Raw genomic sequence first — 17,067 nt, 5'->3', positions numbered from 1 at the left:
GACGAGACAGCCTAACTTTTCAGGCTTGACACATTTCATTGACTCATCTAAACTGTTTTCTTCACCAAAACGGCATTGGGGGAAATATTCCTTACTCCTGAAGACCAATGCATTAAGATATGAACTATCTGCTGATCATCTTTCTGTACCAGTAGCCAACATGACCTATATCAACTCTGCATGTACCTCCAATTTTAGATGCAGGTGACAGACTAACTTGACCATGTCAATCGTGATCCAATGTATACTGTATACAGGTCAACATTACTTGAATATTTTCCATTCATTCGTCTTCCATACCGTGCATCCTTGTAAGGGTTGTTGGGGTTGCTGGAGGTTATCCCAGATGACTTCGGGCGAAAGGCAGACTACACCCTAGACTAGTTGGCAATCACCTGTCGGGTACAAAAAGAGGCAGAAACAATCGCAGTCAGAATCATACAACCACCAACAGGAATTGAGCCTGCGCCTTACCGCACTGAAGTCATCCGAGTGAACCACCACACCAAAATCCGCTCGTGCCTAAAATGTCAATCATTACTTTGGTTTCGGGTCGGATCTCACTTTAAAAAAAAAAAAAGTATACAAATGGTATGTGGTCTCTCTTCCTGATTTTTTAAAAATAGATAATTGTTAATAGAAATGTATACTAAAACAATGTGTGGATCCTAAACTAAGGAATACTTGTTATAAAATAAAGAATTTGAAATTTTGGATAAAACATGCTAGTGAAACTTGCTTTGGCTGAATGTCCTCAATGTGTCGCTTTAAACGGTTGAAATTGTCAAACATCTCTATTATCATATAAAAATTGTAAATGTTTATACAGTCTTGCTTAACTTAGATTTCGTTACAAAAGACAGGCTTTAATTTGTTATCATAAATCACGCGTCTTCCTCCTTTTCAACTCTGAAATGAGGCTTAATTCCTCTCAATCCTCCCATCACTGAATGTACTGACCTCAAAATAGCACCTCTTGCTATTTTCATTCATCATATGATCGCATAGAGTCTCAAAAGTATGGTTATGCAATTCAGCTCATAAAACTGGAAGATTTAAGACGATGCTTGGCATGGATAAAGGTGTGCAAGGCCTGGACCATAAGAAGTAAACAAGTAGAAATGCAAAATGCTCATAAATCACAACTTGGCCTAGTAACGATGCAGACAGGTCATGCGGATTCTTAGGCATGCAATGGCTACATGAGACAAGAAGGCTGATACAGAGTCGTTAAATGCCATCACTCTAGGTCATGACCTATTAACTATATTTAGTCTGCAATTAAAGTACTATTCTTCTGCCTGTAATTTCACTGGCATATCAAGTTTTGAGCATATTTGCGGGTATAAATGATCATATTATTGGTGAAATATATACAGTATAATGACCACATCAGGATATTGAAATACACAGTATACACCAGTAAAGCAGCTAATGATCTAAATAAGAAATACCTAAACTCAACCAGATTGAGCAGGATTATCATTTGAATACAAATTGAACAGTAAAACTTATATATTGTCTTTTTTAATATTTGATCTTTATAACACCTAAGTGAATCATGGCAGAAAAACTACAATTCTTTATAAAGAAATCAAATAAATTATTTATAGGTTGCATTCAATGTACAGTTGGTCAATGGGGGTTTGCCTACCTCATTCCAAATGTGGCCTTAACAGGAAGTGCGCAAACTCTTGAGGGTGTTTAAACACCCCACTGCTGGCCAGTTGGGTCGAGGTCTGTCTGTCAAAGGACTTCAGCGTAGTTTGAGACCAGCTGTGTTCTTCTTAAGCCTCTCTGTCTTAATAATTTACTTCATTTTCCTCTTTCTTCTCGTCCACATGACTTTGAGTCACGATCAAGGGATGACTTACTCAGAAATGAGGAGGATTGTGTCATTTTTCTCAGGTAAGGAAGTAACTGTGCTTTTAATGATAAATAATAATGATCAAAAGAAACATTACAAAATAATCTTGATTGACAAATTCAGATTTTAATTTTTTTTTTTAACCCTTACAAGGCCCCCCCCCCATTTAACTATTTTGCTGCCATTAACGGCGGTGGACGTCCAAACCATTTTAACTGCAATTTTTTTATGACAACAAATACTCACTAACCCCTAACTGGCCAAAGGTCTTAAGTGTAAAAAAATTAATAAAAATAAGGACCAAAAGTAGTCACTTGCTCTCCAATTGATTAAAATCCCAACTTGTCTATTCACTATATTTATCCCTGAAAAGGTGAAATGGGTTTTCAGCATTTAAAACTTCTATTAGGATGTTTTATTATTGAGATTTTGGCTTATCGCTTATAAAGGAAAATATCCAACAGAACTCTCAATCATATTATAAAATGTTTGAAAGCTTTTCTTACATGTGTATGCAGTTTTTTTTAAATTGGCAGATGGCATTGAGACAGTGATAAAGTGATAAATTGTTATATAACTAGCCTTCCTCTCCTTTCAGCTCTACTCAAGGGCAGAAAAATTATCTTCAAGGACTTGTTACACAAATTGTCACCCTATCAGCCCCTCCACCAGCAGTAAGTTGCTGTAAAGAAAATATGGAAAAATGTTGGAAAAATATGATTTGAATAAATCTAATGTCCACTCACTTGAAGCCAGAAAACTCGGAAGATCCCTCGGCCATGGAACAAAAAACGGGACAAAGCGGCGGAAAGAGACACCATGGTGAGCCCGATGCAACATGTTTTGGCTTATATTGACAATAAATTAAACAAAAGCTGACCTTATTCTTGACCTTTTTGTGTATTTACCTTCTCAGAGCACAGAAAAGTCCCATCCCTCCTTGTGAGTAAATTTATTTCTGTAAAATTTGGTACACACTAGTAGATAAAGGAGGCCTACAAATGAATAAAAAATAAAATGAATCATGGATAAGTCACTGCCTCATATGACACATACAAATGCAAAATGAAAAAGGAAAACTGGTGATGCACTTGAATGTGTGTGGTTTTTAAGATTGAATGAATGGAAAATGACAGTTAGGTTAAAGAGCAGCTAAGAAAAGATATTAATTTTACCATATTTATCTTTTGTTACACGAATACATAATATTTATTTTCACGTTTAATTAATTTCATTTACTTTTTTAGTTAGTGCTTTGAGAAAAAACAAAAAATGTATTTATGCGTATGTTTTCAGGATGAACCCTTCTGATTTTGATTACCTCAAAGTTATCGGCAAAGGGAGTTTTGGAAAGGTAGTTTTTCTTTCCCTTTAAATATATATATATATATATATATATATATATATATATATATATATATATATATATATATATATATATATATATATATATATATATATATATATATATATATATATATATATATATATATATATATATATATATATATATATATATATATATATATATATATATATATATATATATATATATATATATATATATATATATATATATATATATATATATATATATATATATATATATATATATATATATATATTTATTTATTTTTTATTTATTTTATTTTATTTTTTATTTGTGTCATTTTCATTTGGTTTCCAATCTCCATTTTATGAATTAGGTATTGCTGGCCAGACACGGAAAACAAGGAGACTACTATGCTGTAAAAGTGCTACGCAAAAACACCATTGTTATGAGGAAAGAGGTAATTAACCTGGCTGCCAACCTACCAACAATATGTTGTAACACTGTTTCAATCTGATTTGCTGCTTGTAGCAGCATCATGTGATGATCGAGAGGAGCGTACTACTTAAAGGACTACAACATCCTTTTTTGGTGGGACTCCACTACGCCTTCCAGACACCAAACATGCTCTACTTTGTTGTGGACTACGTTAATGGAGGAGAGGTAAATATAGACAACATTCACTGTCATTTTTCTATGCTAAAATTCTGAGGGCTAAAATTCTGACGGTTAAAATCCTGATGTGAAAGTTCATATTTTTCAAATCAGAATCTGACTTTGTTTAATTTATTTTGGACCATATCTTTTTCATCTTTCAGCTTTTCTACCATCTCCAGAAAGAGGGTTCATTTCCTGAAAGCAGGGCAGCTTTTTACTCTGCAGAAATGGCCATGGCGCTTGGCTACCTTCACTCCCTAGACATTGTCTACAGGTAAATTTAGTTTTGGCTTTAACATGTGAAAAGTCAGGGTAATGTGTGATTACATAAGATATTCATTTGTCTATTTTTTTTCTCAGAGATCTGAAACCAGAGAACATTTTGCTAGACTGTGAGGGTCACGTGAAGCTTACTGACTTTGGACTATGCAAGGAAGGCGTAGCTGTCGGTGGGCGCATGCATACGTTCTGCGGCACCCCCGAGTACCTGGCTCCAGAGGTCCTGCAGGGTCACACGTACACTCCCGCAGTGGACTGGTGGGGACTTGGCAGTGTGCTTTTTGAAATGTTGTACGGACTGGTGAGTGCAGCAATATTTCATTTGTGTGTTGCTAAGACCATCTTTTAAGATGAATATATATATCGTTTTTTTCTGATTACTTTCTTATCTTCAGTGATTCCCAACCACTTTAAATTAGCCTCCAAGAAGTTGGACATTAGAATGTATTTAGAGAAAAGTTGTAATATTATGAGATTAAAGCAATGATATTCAAGAATTAAGTCCTACATGGTAATATTATGAGATTAAAGTTGTTTTGTTGCTAATTTTTACATTACGTCATCCAGATGTTTGGTTTCGCGGGCTTGAACTTTTGGTAATGTTAGGTCTGTGTAAACACAAAATTGCTTTGGATGTAATATTAGGAGGTTGAAGTAATATTGGGATAAAAATAGGCCTATCGTCCCTCCCACTTGGAATTGATTGGACATCTGTCAGCATCAATTGCAACTCATCAGTTTATTAAAAACCCCAAAACATTGGCACTATATCTCCATTGGCCAAATAGGCATGTATGCTAGTCAGTGTTGGAAGCCAAGAATTGTATTGTTGCAACACTAAATACGATCATTTGAAACCACAAACATATACTAGACTAGACTGGACACCTCTTTGTACCATATTTGACCCTTTTTCGTTGTGTCAGCCTCCATTTTACAGCCACAGCAAAGCAGATATGTTTGAAAAGATACTCCACGCACCTCTTCACCTGCCTAGCGGACCATCTGAGGCGGCCTGTTCACTCTTAGAGGGCTTACTGGAGCGAGAGGTCTCCAGACGTTTGGGGGAAAGTCGCGACATAGTGAGAGCCTAGTGCAGAAAAACAAGTCTATATACATATAATACTTTAAATTCACATCATCATAGTGAAATGCAACTTTCATTTTTCTAGGAGGAACTTCAGGAACATCCATTCTTTGCTTCCATCAGCTGGGATGGCCTCCTGGCAAAGAAAGTCACAGCACCCTTCATTCCCAATGTGGTAACTGTCCAACTATATACTATGTTTTGAACATACTGCATGATGTGGATCTGTAATTTCCTCTATTTAAAGACCAGTCCTTGCGACATCAGCTACATCGACCCCGAGTTCACGCTACAGCCCGTGCCTGCCTCCATGAATGACAGGTGCTCAGATGGTGGGACGACTGAAACCTTCTTAGGGTTTTCCTACAAGAAAACTGCATAATCTGATTACATCAAATGGTCTCTAACAGCAGCGATTGTATAAAGTATTTATTTTCTATGCAATAAATGTATGTAATGTGTTTTAATTATATTATAAACTTTTTAATATAAACTAAAAAGCTACAAAAATTACTCTTGAGTCAAATGATAGTGTTTTTTTTATTTTCAGTCACATTGTGGTACAGGCAAAAGTCATAGTTCAAATACCTCTTAATCTAAATGTATCATTTAGAAGGATAAAAGACCAGATATTTTTCAGTAATAATGGCACATTTATGTCTTAGAAAATGTTCAGCATTACAAAATTGAGCAACTTATATTTCTGTATTTAGTGGTTAGGGATTTTTCAGCTGTTGTGAATTCACAGTGCATAAATACATTGATCAAAATATAAAAAAATACAGTTTAGTACACCTATGACACAACTGTAAATGCAGTATGTTGTTCTTAAATAAGTGAAGTACTACTAGAGTGAATATTCAATGACCAGGTGAGATTATTTCTGAACATAAAACCACAAAGTAGAATTGCCCCCATTAAAACTACCAGAATACATGTTTTCGCGTCTCTACAGATATAAAAGTACACAAGTATAATTATCAAAAAGTGTATATTTATTAAATATGGGAGCTATAAGCATGTCAAACGACTTTGTGCAAAAAATAATGCCACTTTTGAATTTTTTTTTTACTTTGAGCAACATTTGAATGGCACAGGAATTTCAGTGTGGAGAATCCATGCTGGTAAAATTTCAGAATTTATCTCCACCCTCACAATCGTAAAAAAGTGCAAAATGAGTCAAAATTGACCTTGACGGAAGTAAACGCTCCACACAATATTGCACTTTCAAAACAAATCTCATACATTATTACAGAACCATTTAGATCCCATTGTCTTGGTTAACTTGATCCAAAAAGAGCTTAGATTTCTGATATTTTTTAAATGACAAAGGTAACATAACTTCGGTCATTTTGGCATGCAAAGTGAGCAATCAGCTGACCATTGCAAATCATCAGAAGCAAGCCACCACCTGTCAAACAATTAAATAATAAATAAATAAAACTCTTCAATGCATTTGGTAAATTATGATAAGGGAGTTCATCTCACCTAAAGCCAACCACCACTGCCATGTTAGGGGAAACTCCAGCATCACTGCAATGTGAAATATACTAAATTAAATATCATTTTTAGTCCTCCATTTTTTGTCATCCAATGAATTCAATAAAAAACATTTCAAATACCCGGTCTTTTGTTAACCCGATTCTTATCTTGTGACTCACCAATGCTGGTGATGAATATATGTAAAAGTGTGACAGTGAAGGCATAGTCCCACACCCGTTTCTTCACAACGGCAGCAAACAGCAAGCCACAGAAGAAGTAAGTGAACTCCAAGGACAGCAAGTTGACTGACCAAGAGGAAAGAAAGACATGAGCAGACATACCAGTCAGTCCTTTGTCATCACAATGTCTTCAATGTGCTCACCAAGGTACTTTGAGGTGGAGTCCTTCAGATTTGTTTTGAAGTCAAAAGGTATTCGGCCATCAAAGTTATCCAACCTGCATTGAGTTTAAACTGGATTATTCATTCATTCATTTTCAGAACCGCTTTACAAATTCTCAATTGGATTGCGGGGGGTGCTGAAGCCTATCCCAGCTGACTACGGGCCAATTCACACTCACATCCACACCTGGGGGCAATTTAGAGCATCCAATCAGTCTACCATGCATATTTTTGGAATGTTAGAGGAAATCGGAGTACCCGGAGAAAACCCACGCAGGCCCAGGGAGAACATGCAAACTTCACACAGGTGGACGTGACCTGGATTTGAACCCAGGACCCCAGACCTGTGAGGCCGATACACTAACCACTCATCCCCGGACTGCATTTTGAACTTTGTTAATTATGGTAGCATATATGGTAGATGAGATAGACTGCCATGTAATATAATATGTAATACAATAATACAATTCCTTCATTTATAGTCACATCAGTATTTCTTACCCGAAAGCACCGAAACAAACACTGCCAATCATGTAAAAGAGAGCGTAGAAGATGAGTAGGCACAGCAGGAGGTTGAACAATATGATCTGTTAGGGTTGAAAAGAAGATGTTGCTCAGTTAATATACAGCAGTAATGTATTCAAATTGAAAGGAGGAAACTTATTTTGATATGTGACCCCCTTTAGTGCCGCATCTACAAATTAAATGCACATAAAATCAAATCATAACAGATTGTCGAGAGGGCTGCAACTAAACCCAGGACACAAGTTCATATTCATCCAGCATTTTACATACATTGACAAGTATCAGTCACTACAAAGATCTTGTTGGATGCCAATGACAGTTTATTACGTCCAATCCATACAAGGAGGGCTGACACCGACCTCTCCCCGTCACAATAGATTGAACAAGCCCGAGTCTTGACAAGCGTTTTTTCCGAATAATGATCCGATGTAATAGAAAAAATGCTGGCATGCAGAGTTTGTTTTACCTTCGAATCGACCGCTTTGTTTTTGAATGCCATCTCATGGTGTCCTCGCGTCGACACAATGTTGCTAATCCACCCACTCCTCATCCCCACCAATCCTCCTCATCCCCAACCCTACTCTGTGGTTCTCTGCGCCATCTAGCGGCCAAAAATGGTCAAAAGCTAACGAGATCAAATGCTACTCTATAGTTCTCGGTCGCCATCTAGCGGCCAATAATTGTCAGTATCGAACGAGAGCGGTCCGCTTCTCCCCACTGTTCTTAAATGAACTCACCCCACACCAGAAATAGCAGTATCGGCCTTTGTTCTGTCAAAGTCCCCCCTTGAGACCCCAACACACGGCGAATAAAACACAAAACAACGTGACGTGTGTTTTTTGAGCATATGAACTAATCACTGCGATGCTAGAGGCTAAAGCGCATCGTTGTCATCTGCGGCCATTATGCACAACCGTGTGATTAAACGGGGACGTTTGGGGTGGTTTGAAACCTGTTTTTAAGTAAACTGAACCAAAATAAAAGCCTTTGGGTGTTTTCTTTCCATTTAAGACATAGTTGGACCCTAAGCGAAAGCTAGTAGCTGCACTCGGGTTGCGTTTCGACCTGGATGCGTTGCGTAAGAATTACACGACCATATTTCATTCATTACTTTTCTTTCTTTTGAGGAAAAACATATGTATGGTATAAAAATGAACACAATACATAATCACGTTGCACCCGCTTTTTATATACACACGCATCCATCGCAGCGCACACATGTGCCGTCCACGCGTAGCTAAAAGACAATAACCAAGAGAGCTATAGCTGCATCAAAAGGTCAGATTCCAATGCATGATCGTACAATCAGTGGCAATAATGTAGAGGTGATGGCGAATAATATACGAGGGAACTGTCGTTAACCTAGTGTTAACGGCAGATAATGTGAATAAGCAACCGACAGCAGCTCGCTCTGGTCGACCGGTTGCTTGTGAGGAACGACGCCGGTCAAAGTGTCTCCTCGGCGGGTTGTGTCACGAGCGCTCAGCGGTCAAAGCGGGTGGAAAAGTGCGCGTGTGTTCTATTGACCAGCGATCGTAAAGTGAACTTTTTTTCCTCCTCCAGGACAAACTTGTCAGAGCAGCGCATCTTCCGCGCATGCGCAGCGTCCCCAGCTCCAAATAAGAGTTAAAAGAGAAACGAGGTGAGTTCCACATTTTTGTTTAAAACACAAAAGCTTCACGTCTGGTGATTATTTGTAAGTTATGATCCGCTTGTTTAAATAAGATCCTGTGTTATTTCACCCCGCGGGCGTCATTTTAACCACTCCGGTTTATGAAACGGTGAGAATAAATCGTTTTTCAAGTTTCTATTGAAGAATTTAATCAGGTAACATGTCGAATATGATGCCACTTCCACAGCGTAATTATCATTCTAAATGCTTATGTGTAATAGGTGCTACGGTGATTTTGCAATTGTTATTAACCGGGAAACTTCTTTATTACGGCTCGCCCTTAGATGGCTGCAGCCAATGCCGATGCTAATGCTAGTCAGAGCGTAGCTAGCTGACAGCTTAGCTTTGTGTCGGCGCTAAGCTAGCCAAGCTGCCGCTGACATTCCGTGACAACAAAGTGAATAAAATAAGCGGAACGACGCTAAACAAGCCACCGGAAAATTACCAGGCCAAGATCGGTCCTTGTTCGACCCACCCACCCGGCTCGTGTGTGTTGTTTCATGGCATAACTTGAGGAATTGACATAGTTTAAAACGTGTTGGTTGGCCTCCCCTCTCCCCCGACCCCCCGCTTCTCCGCCATTTTGTACCAATACGAATGCTAATCACGGGGCGCTCTTGCCTCCACTTTTATTTGTGGCAGAATTTCCCCAACAAAAAAAAATCTCAAGATGCCGTCTACAAAGTCAAACTTAAACCCCCAAGCATCGGCCTGGCCGTGTTAGTTACTTTTCCCCACAATACGGCCCTTAAACTGCACCAAAACATCATCTTATTCCCAACCTTGACACTGCGTCAGGACTAAAACGTTATATCGCAATCGAAATTGGATTAAAACGATGACAAGTTGAGCCTGCCGGCGTGGAAAGCAGCGTTCTTACGGAAAGTGTTAAACAAACCGTGCCGTCGCTTGTTTACGCGAAGGCAAAAGGCAGTCTTTAAGAAATACTGTTAAAACGGAGAAAAGAGGAAATTATGTGCATAACTCTAAGTCGGTAGCCGTTTTCTTGTGCTTGCCAATAAACAGGGAGTTGCTTTGCCCCTAAGGGTCGCTTTGTCAACACAATTCCCCGTTATTTTGCCATCAAAAAGAGTCTTATTAGTGAGTGTTTTGAGGGGAATCCAAATGCATGGTGGATCCCTGCGAGCCAACACACAGTCGCCATCTAGCGGTGATGTTTAAAATCGCTGTTTACAAGTGCCGGTAGCGTTTGGATTGGAAGCCAATGCGGACACAGACTATCAAGTCGGTGGTTATAAGAAATGCACATCGTAAAGGATGAGCTGTGTATTATTGCATATGGGCAGACTTTTTAAAAACGAATATCTAATATGTTTTTCCTGCAATCATTCTCAGATCTGGAATGGCTGACACTCCACCCAACGATGGTCCCTCACAAGGTGCCGAGTTTGACATGATGGGTGCACTGGACTGGAAGGATGGTATTGCTACGTTGCCAGGAAGTGACATCAGGGTACAACTAATTAATTTGATCACATTTATATTCAGGACTACTTGTCAAATATGGGTAACATCTAAAAAAACATTTTAGGCTCTTTGAATTACAAGATGTCTGAAATATTTGGTGACTGGAGAGATGGATCTCATTCTGTATTTAAATGAATAATTCATTTTTCTTTTGGGGACTGCACATTGGCCTATTGGATTTTGATTTGGACAGTATTTGGCTATTTGGAAATCAGTCCAAGCAAAAGACAGACCCTAATATAAATTAGAGAGTGAGAGACATTTGCAAAAAGTATTAAAGTATGTACCATAAATTTTGGCCTATAAGTCACACCAGCCAATTATTGAACAATAAAGAGGAAAAAAGTACATAAAAGGCGCATTGAAGTATAAGTTGCATTTTAGGGAGGGCATTTTTTTATTTGTCAGAAAGCAAAAAAAAACAACATACTTTAGCATAAAAATAATTAAATGGAGAAAGACGGGGTAAATTAGGTACCTGGCTTTTAAAAATGTCAGAAAATGTCTATTTTGCCGACTTCTGGGAAATAATTAATTTGATTAAGTTTTACTCCACTATTTCATGTTGGAAGAATCCATTCAAATTACTAATCGGAATTGTTTTCTTTTCTTAGTTTCGCATGACAGAGTTCGGCACCCTTGAGATTGTGACTGATGTCGACGTTAAAGGGCATCAGCCGCCACCTAAACGGGACGCCTTGGAACCGGTTTCATCTCAAAGTCCTACTCCTCCTCCAGAATGCCAGTCACAAACAGAAAAAGAACCGCCACCGACAAGTAACATTCCAGCCACGTCGTCTCAGGCAAAAGGTACTCTGATTTGGATGGAGTCAAATACAGCCTCACTCTGTGAGCATTACCCATTCCTTGCCGCGTTCTTTTCGCAGCCCCTGCTCCGGTTGTCTTGTCTTTGGAGGAGACCCCAACATTGGAAAGTCCCAAAGTGGAAGTCGGTCCGAGCGTGGAAGTTGGTCCTAGTGGGGAAGTTGCTCCCAGTGGAGAGCTGACTCAATGCAGAACCTGTGGTGGTCACGTGCCTCGGGACGCCCTCATACAAGGAAAGTTTTGCAGTCCTAACTGTGCACAGCCTTCTAGTGGCAGGTACAAATCACATTTATACTTTTAGTGTATTCATTATTTTCAGCGGTTTCAATTTTTTCTTTGAATTTTCTGTTCTTTTTTTAATCTCAAGGTCATCGCCCGGGGAAACCCGAGATTGTCTGACAACCGAAAGCGAGATCTTGGGTAAGCGTGTGCGTAAAAAGAGGAAAATCTTCATGGATTCTGGTGACGAGGAGGATGAAAACCACGAGGAAGCTGAGGTATGGAGTCTATCTGCATGTAAAAAATAAAATTAAAACAAAAAACGACATCATTCTTACCCTTTTTGTCTTTGTAATTTCGCTAGGAGAAAGCCAAGACTACCAAAGGCAGGAGAGGAGCCAAGATAGCCAAAATTGGTATGTCGGGTGAAGAGGGAGAGTCTAAAAATGATATTCATGAAATTATCTGTTGGTGTTTTGGGATAATAGTTTTAATGTTGCTATAATTTAATGTCGTCCGAAATGGAATTATGTGGTAAATTGATATCGGTGTTTAGTCTATTCAACTCAAATTTGCAGGGTAGTTGAGTCTGAATGTTGTTTTTAATTAACATTTTATTAATTTAAAGTGTGATTATTAAAAAAAATGATTATAAAATAACTAATAATAAAATTAAATTCCACTTATTTCAATTGAATTTCTTTGCTCTGTCTTCAGCTACAGCGCCACAGAATAAAAAGCGGGCATGGAGCTGGCCGGCCTACCTGGAAGAGGAGCGAGCCATTGCCGCCCCAGTTAAACTTTTCAAGGAGGTAAACCTCCCTCATCTTTATATATAAGTGCTCAACTTACTTGGGCCGCCGACCAATCCCTTTGTCTTGGCCCCACAGCATCAGTCGTTTCCTCAAAGCCGGAACAGTTTTAAGGTGGGGATGAAGCTGGAGGGACTGGACCCGTGCCACCCGTCCCTCTTTTGTGTGCTCACCGCAGCAGAGGTAAGGCGGAAGTCATTTGTTGAGCCTGGGCAAAAAAAATTACCACAAAAATGTCATTATACCAAAATATTGAGGATCTGTGGTCATGTTACTAAAATATTCACTTAGTGTGATGTCTGTTCAGTTCAAAATTAATGTCATTTTCCCTGTTGAAATCTATGTAACTTTTTATAGTACACTTCATACTTTCGGTTGTACTTGGCGGGAGAGGCAAGAGAAGCCTGGCAACCCGCCAGGCTTATAAAGCTCTGAGTTAATTTTTCTTCCTGCCTCATAAAAAATACGCACAAATGGTTCCTAGTGAAAAATACTTAAGTTTTGAAGCGTTTAAGGGGAATCCGAACACCTGATGCTGTCTTAAGACTCATTTGCTACTTTGGGAATTGTTGATGTGAGCATGAAATCGACAGATCCAAGGCTATCGAGTCAGGCTTCACTTTGATGGCTACCCCGAGTGCTACGACTTCTGGGCCAACGCCGACTCGTGGGATTTGAAACCGGCAGGCTGGTGTGAGAAAAATGGCCACAAGCTATTGTTGCCCAAAGGTAACCTGATACACACTGTTTACAATCTCACATGTGTGAATTGTGGCTTGATTTGACATGCATTTGACTGGTAGGTTGCAAGGATGGAGAATTCAACTGGAGCATGTACGTTAAGAACTGCAGAGGTCAGCTGGCCCCGAAGCACCTTTTTAGGAGCCTCAACACGGTGAGTATCAAGAGACGTCAGCATTTAAAAAAAAAAAAATGAAGGAAAAAAAATCAGACGATTTCACCCTGGGCCAATCCTATTTTCAGTCTGTGACTCCATCCGGATTTCGGGCGGGCATGAAGCTGGAGGCGGTGGATAGGAAGAACCCGTCGCTCATCTGTGTGGCCACCATCGCTGCCGTGGTGGACAACAGGCTTCTCATTCACTTTGACAACTGGGACGACACGTATGATTACTGGTGAGCCCAAATGGCAGAGACACTTTCACGTATTCCCTTTTTCAAATATCTATATATGCTGTTGTGTTTGAAGGTGCGATGCCAGCAGTCCGTACATTCACCCGGTCGGCTACTGCGAAGAAGCCGAGCTCACTCTAACTACACCGGCTGGTAAGACACCAGTGTTGCACTAATCATTCATAATCTGGCCACACTTTGAATCAAAGTTCTTTTTGCATTGGCCCATTGGGTGTCATTTAGCATATCCCAAAAATATATATGTATATTTGATTTATTTTAGACTCTAAAAATATTACAAATGCATGTGGATACTAAGTTCACAAGAATTGGCTTGGAAGTAAAGCTACAACAAGTAATTCTGCATCACTGATTTCACTTCTTGACCTTGAGTCAGTGTTAAATGGCAGGATTTTTTTCTGTCTATTTTATTATTGCTGGAAAAAATCTGTAATAAAATTTCAATGGTTTAAAAAAAAAAAAATCAAACTCTGGTAATTTTCTCATATGCCACCAACAGAATATAAGCAACCTAAGAGTTTCTCCTGGGAGAAATATCTGGAAGTGACGGGAACGCAGGCCGCTCCCGCTCGGGCCTTTAAACCGGTAAGTTGCACAAAAACAGAGAAAGAAATTGAAGTCTTTTAGTTGTGCTTCATAGTTCAGAAAATAAAGTAAAGAGGTTAATACATATAAAAAAATCTTTAAATAAATATATAAATCATTAATAATATATAAATATATGGATAAATATCGATAAACTATATATATTTTTTAAATAACAAAATGATAATACCTCACATGAATGTACTTGGAGTGAATGTGTAGCAGAGGATCAGTAACTATTCTATCTATGCTACCTTATCATCTTGCAGAGACCTCCACATGGCTTCCAGGTGGGGATGAAGGTGGAAGCCGTGGACAGAAGGAACCCCATGCTTATCCGTGTCGCCACCATCGCAGACTTTGACGACCACCGACTCAAGGTATACAAAACAGACGCAAATTAACCAGGCCTTGAGTTAAAAACTTAAAGCTTCCTTTCATCAAAGATCCACTTTGACGCCTGGAGTCCCGAATACGACTTCTGGGTGGAGACCGACTGCCCCGACCTGCACCCCTTAGGCTGGTGTCAAAAAACGGGACACTCCCTCCAGCACCCCAACAGTGAGACACTTGACACAGTTTTTTTATGGATATAACAACATTCTTTTACTTTTTATTTCTCAACTTGTGACCTCGTTTGTGTGCTCCCAGGTATTAATGAGGCAAGTCCTCCAGGACAGGGATGCCCCACCGCAGGATGCAACGGCATAGGCCACATAAGGGGACCTCGTTACGGGACGCATTACACGTGAGTTTACTCTCCCGTTTTTTTTCCCCCGTCCTTTTGGATCATTCCCTCTCAAATGATGTTTTCTGTGCAGTCAGGTGAGCTGTCCTTACTCTGAAATGAATATGAACAAAGACAGCTTGCTCCCCGACCGCCTGGGCGGCGAGAAACCTCTAACTCTGGGGGGCCCGCTCCCCCGAGGGCGTCGCCCTGAACCCAACACGCTTGCTGCGACGCAAACCGTGGCCACACCGGACCGAACAGAGTCGGCCGACAGCGTCCCCGCCAGGTTCGACGTGAACACAAAACGCTAACGCGTTCTTCAGTCACCTTACAGTCGTTCGTTTGTTGCTAGGAAACCAGCAGAGGCGGAGACGGAGCTCCCGGCACACAGCGGTCCGATAGAACCGATAGGAGGAGCCGGCGAGCAGCAACAGAATGGAACCAGACTCAAACGGTTAGAAAAAAAATCACTTCACACACACAAAAAAATAAAATAAAACGCAAAATTAGTTCTAAATTGTAACCTTTTGTTGCTTCAGGATTGCGCCTGTTCCCAAATATCTCAAAATGCACTACGTGAAAGAAGAGGCTGCTGACGGCAAAGGTGCGTGACTGAACTCAATATTGTCATTTTTACAATGAAGTTCACGATAAATGAATCAAATATGAAATATTGAATATCAAATGCACTGAGGTTATGGTCCACCTTCTCCCTTTCCCAATTTAATCATCAGTCTGTCATATGCCTAATGTCATATTTACAAAGAAATGAAGTAAATCGCCATCCAAAGTAAAATGAAAAAAGTTCATTTTTAATCATTATTTCTACATATTTTGAACGAATGTGATGTCACGCCACTCCCTCGGCAGGTTCCTCCGACGGCGTCTCCCTCCAGAAAGCCCTCCACGAGTCGGTGTTCTCCCCAGGGCATTCCGCCTCGCCCCACCACCGTGTGGCGCTGTGCTGGGACAAACACTGTCAGCTGCTGCCCGAAGTCCTGGGTCTCAGTGCCAAGAGGGTGGCCGGGTGGAGCACGGAAGAGGTGATGTGACACTTTAAAACGCCGACTGGGGGTGGGGCCGGCGCGACCTCACCATTTTCACTTTTCACGGTCTCTCCACCAGGTGGTCACATTTGTTAAAGGGCTCCCCGGGTGCAAAGAACACGCCGCAACTTTTAAAACGGAGGTAAGGTTCTCCACAAATACGCTTTGTTGAGTTGGGCAGCAACGCTCCAGGGCTTTTTTTTCTTCACTTTTCCAGCAAATCGACGGAGAGGCCTTTCTGCTGCTCACCCAATCGGACATTGTCAAGATCCTGTCCATCAAGTTGGGCCCCGCCCTTAAGATTTACAACTCCATCCTCATGTTCAAGAGTACCGATGAGGAGTAACCACGTTTTTTTGAAGAGGCGGATGGTGGATTCAAAACGGAACTTTTGTCTTTCCAGCTTGCCACGCCCCTCTTAAATTCGGACTTTATATTTTTTATTATAAAGTTAAGGGGTCCATTTGTTTATAACTCTGTACATAAGGTGCTGTGGATGTTGTTCATTCATATTTTCAAGGCTTACTGAAGCCAGCAATCATACCGCCCGCCACCAATGGGAATCGAGCCCACGTCTGCCCGCAGTCAAATCGGGTGAGTGAACATCATCAGGCACCTTCATTGGAAGTTGTACTGTTTGAAAATGCCCAGATAAATCCTTGTTTCTCATTGTTTTGATGGCACATGAATGTTTAAAAAAAAAAAAACCTTCTGCTCATTGTAAATATAATAGTTATACGGGGATTTACTCCCACCAAAACAAGTCTTTTCAAGGCCTCGAATGTGTACATCAGTGAGTGTTTATATGCAAACAGCTTTATATTTATGGCTTGAACGCTTAATGGTACGCTGGCTGTCTGGGCTCTGAGGAGTTTATGGAATAAATGAGTTGAACACTTACTGCCTTCT

At 40.0% G+C, this 17,067-nt stretch overlaps 3 protein-coding genes across 6 annotated transcripts; 2 read left to right on the top strand and 1 right to left on the bottom strand.

Moving 5' to 3' along the window:
* The first annotated feature begins 1,682 nt into the window (after positions 1-1,682).
* On the top strand, positions 1,683-5,733 carry sgk2b (serum/glucocorticoid regulated kinase 2b). Its single transcript, XM_077720436.1, has 12 exons — positions 1,683-1,908; positions 2,466-2,541; positions 2,620-2,689; positions 2,784-2,809; positions 3,164-3,221; positions 3,574-3,657; positions 3,729-3,860; positions 4,016-4,128; positions 4,215-4,434; positions 5,060-5,215; positions 5,306-5,395; positions 5,468-5,733. Exons 1-12 carry the CDS (start codon positions 1,842-1,844, stop codon positions 5,600-5,602), a joined length of 1,227 nt encoding a protein of 408 aa, XP_077576562.1. The 5' UTR covers positions 1,683-1,841; the 3' UTR covers positions 5,603-5,733.
* A 13-nt stretch (positions 5,734-5,746) lies between these two features.
* On the bottom strand, positions 5,747-8,392 carry LOC144199073 (putative transmembrane protein 244). Its single transcript, XM_077720438.1, has 6 exons — positions 8,094-8,392; positions 7,604-7,689; positions 7,085-7,158; positions 6,882-7,007; positions 6,709-6,753; positions 5,747-6,631 (listed from the first exon to the last, which is right to left on the bottom strand). Exons 1-6 carry the CDS (start codon positions 8,175-8,177, stop codon positions 6,540-6,542), a joined length of 507 nt encoding a protein of 168 aa, XP_077576564.1. The 5' UTR covers positions 8,178-8,392; the 3' UTR covers positions 5,747-6,539.
* Positions 8,393-9,127: 735 nt separating this feature from the next.
* l3mbtl1b (L3MBTL histone methyl-lysine binding protein 1b) lies at positions 9,128-17,058 on the top strand. Of its 4 annotated transcripts, none has more exons than XM_077720434.1 (22): positions 9,128-9,269; positions 10,656-10,773; positions 11,402-11,597; positions 11,675-11,888; positions 11,980-12,109; positions 12,196-12,247; positions 12,549-12,643; positions 12,722-12,826; positions 13,237-13,372; positions 13,447-13,538; positions 13,628-13,779; positions 13,853-13,929; positions 14,297-14,382; positions 14,652-14,762; positions 14,829-14,943; positions 15,034-15,130; positions 15,204-15,398; positions 15,465-15,566; positions 15,652-15,716; positions 15,983-16,155; positions 16,238-16,300; positions 16,376-17,058. In XM_077720434.1, the coding sequence occupies exons 2-22, from the start codon at positions 10,663-10,665 to the stop codon at positions 16,502-16,504; spliced, it is 2,496 nt and encodes an 831-aa protein (XP_077576560.1). In that variant the 5' UTR covers positions 9,128-9,269; positions 10,656-10,662; the 3' UTR covers positions 16,505-17,058. The 4 variants fall into 4 exon arrangements, with proteins under 4 accessions (XP_077576560.1, XP_077576559.1, XP_077576561.1 ...); XM_077720433.1 differs by lacking the exon at positions 9,128-9,269 and adding an exon at positions 9,282-9,408; XM_077720435.1 differs by lacking the exon at positions 9,128-9,269 and adding an exon at positions 9,303-9,323.
* The last annotated feature ends 9 nt before the right edge of the window (positions 17,059-17,067 follow it).

This window comes from Stigmatopora nigra, chromosome 7 (genome assembly GCF_051989575.1).
Source record: "Stigmatopora nigra isolate UIUO_SnigA chromosome 7, RoL_Snig_1.1, whole genome shotgun sequence".
Taxonomy (NCBI): domain Eukaryota; kingdom Metazoa; phylum Chordata; class Actinopteri; order Syngnathiformes; family Syngnathidae; genus Stigmatopora; species Stigmatopora nigra.
Note: the sequence above shows the minus strand (reverse complement) of the source record. Positions and strands in the feature narration are given on the sequence as shown.

What these genes read in the sequence shown, in the direction of transcription:
- sgk2b (XM_077720436.1), top strand. Translation starts at nt 1,842, where the DNA reads ATGACTTTGAGTCACGATCAAGGGATGACTTACTCAGAAATGAGGAGG. An exon ending in CGGCGGAAAGAGACACCATG is followed by an intron (nt 2,690 to 2,783) that starts GTGAGCCCGATG and finishes TTACCTTCTCAG; the next exon opens with AGCACAGAAAAGTCCCATCC. An exon ending in TTGAAATGTTGTACGGACTG is followed by an intron (nt 4,435 to 5,059) that starts GTGAGTGCAGCA and finishes TCGTTGTGTCAG; the next exon opens with CCTCCATTTTACAGCCACAG.
- LOC144199073 (XM_077720438.1), bottom strand. Translation starts at nt 8,177, where the DNA reads ATGAGGAGTGGGTGGATTAGCAACATTGTGTCGACGCGAGGACACCAT. An exon ending in ACAAAGCGGTCGATTCGAAG is followed by an intron (nt 7,690 to 8,093) that starts GTAAAACAAACT and finishes CAACCCTAACAG; the next exon opens with ATCATATTGTTCAACCTCCT. An exon ending in CTCCACCTCAAAGTACCTTG is followed by an intron (nt 7,008 to 7,084) that starts GTGAGCACATTG and finishes CCTCTTGGTCAG; the next exon opens with TCAACTTGCTGTCCTTGGAG.
- l3mbtl1b (XM_077720432.1), top strand. Translation starts at nt 10,525, where the DNA reads ATGCGGACACAGACTATCAA. An exon ending in ATGCGGACACAGACTATCAA is followed by an intron (nt 10,545 to 10,655) that starts GTCGGTGGTTAT and finishes AATCATTCTCAG; the next exon opens with ATCTGGAATGGCTGACACTC. An exon ending in TTGACGACCACCGACTCAAG is followed by an intron (nt 14,763 to 14,828) that starts GTATACAAAACA and finishes CTTTCATCAAAG; the next exon opens with ATCCACTTTGACGCCTGGAG.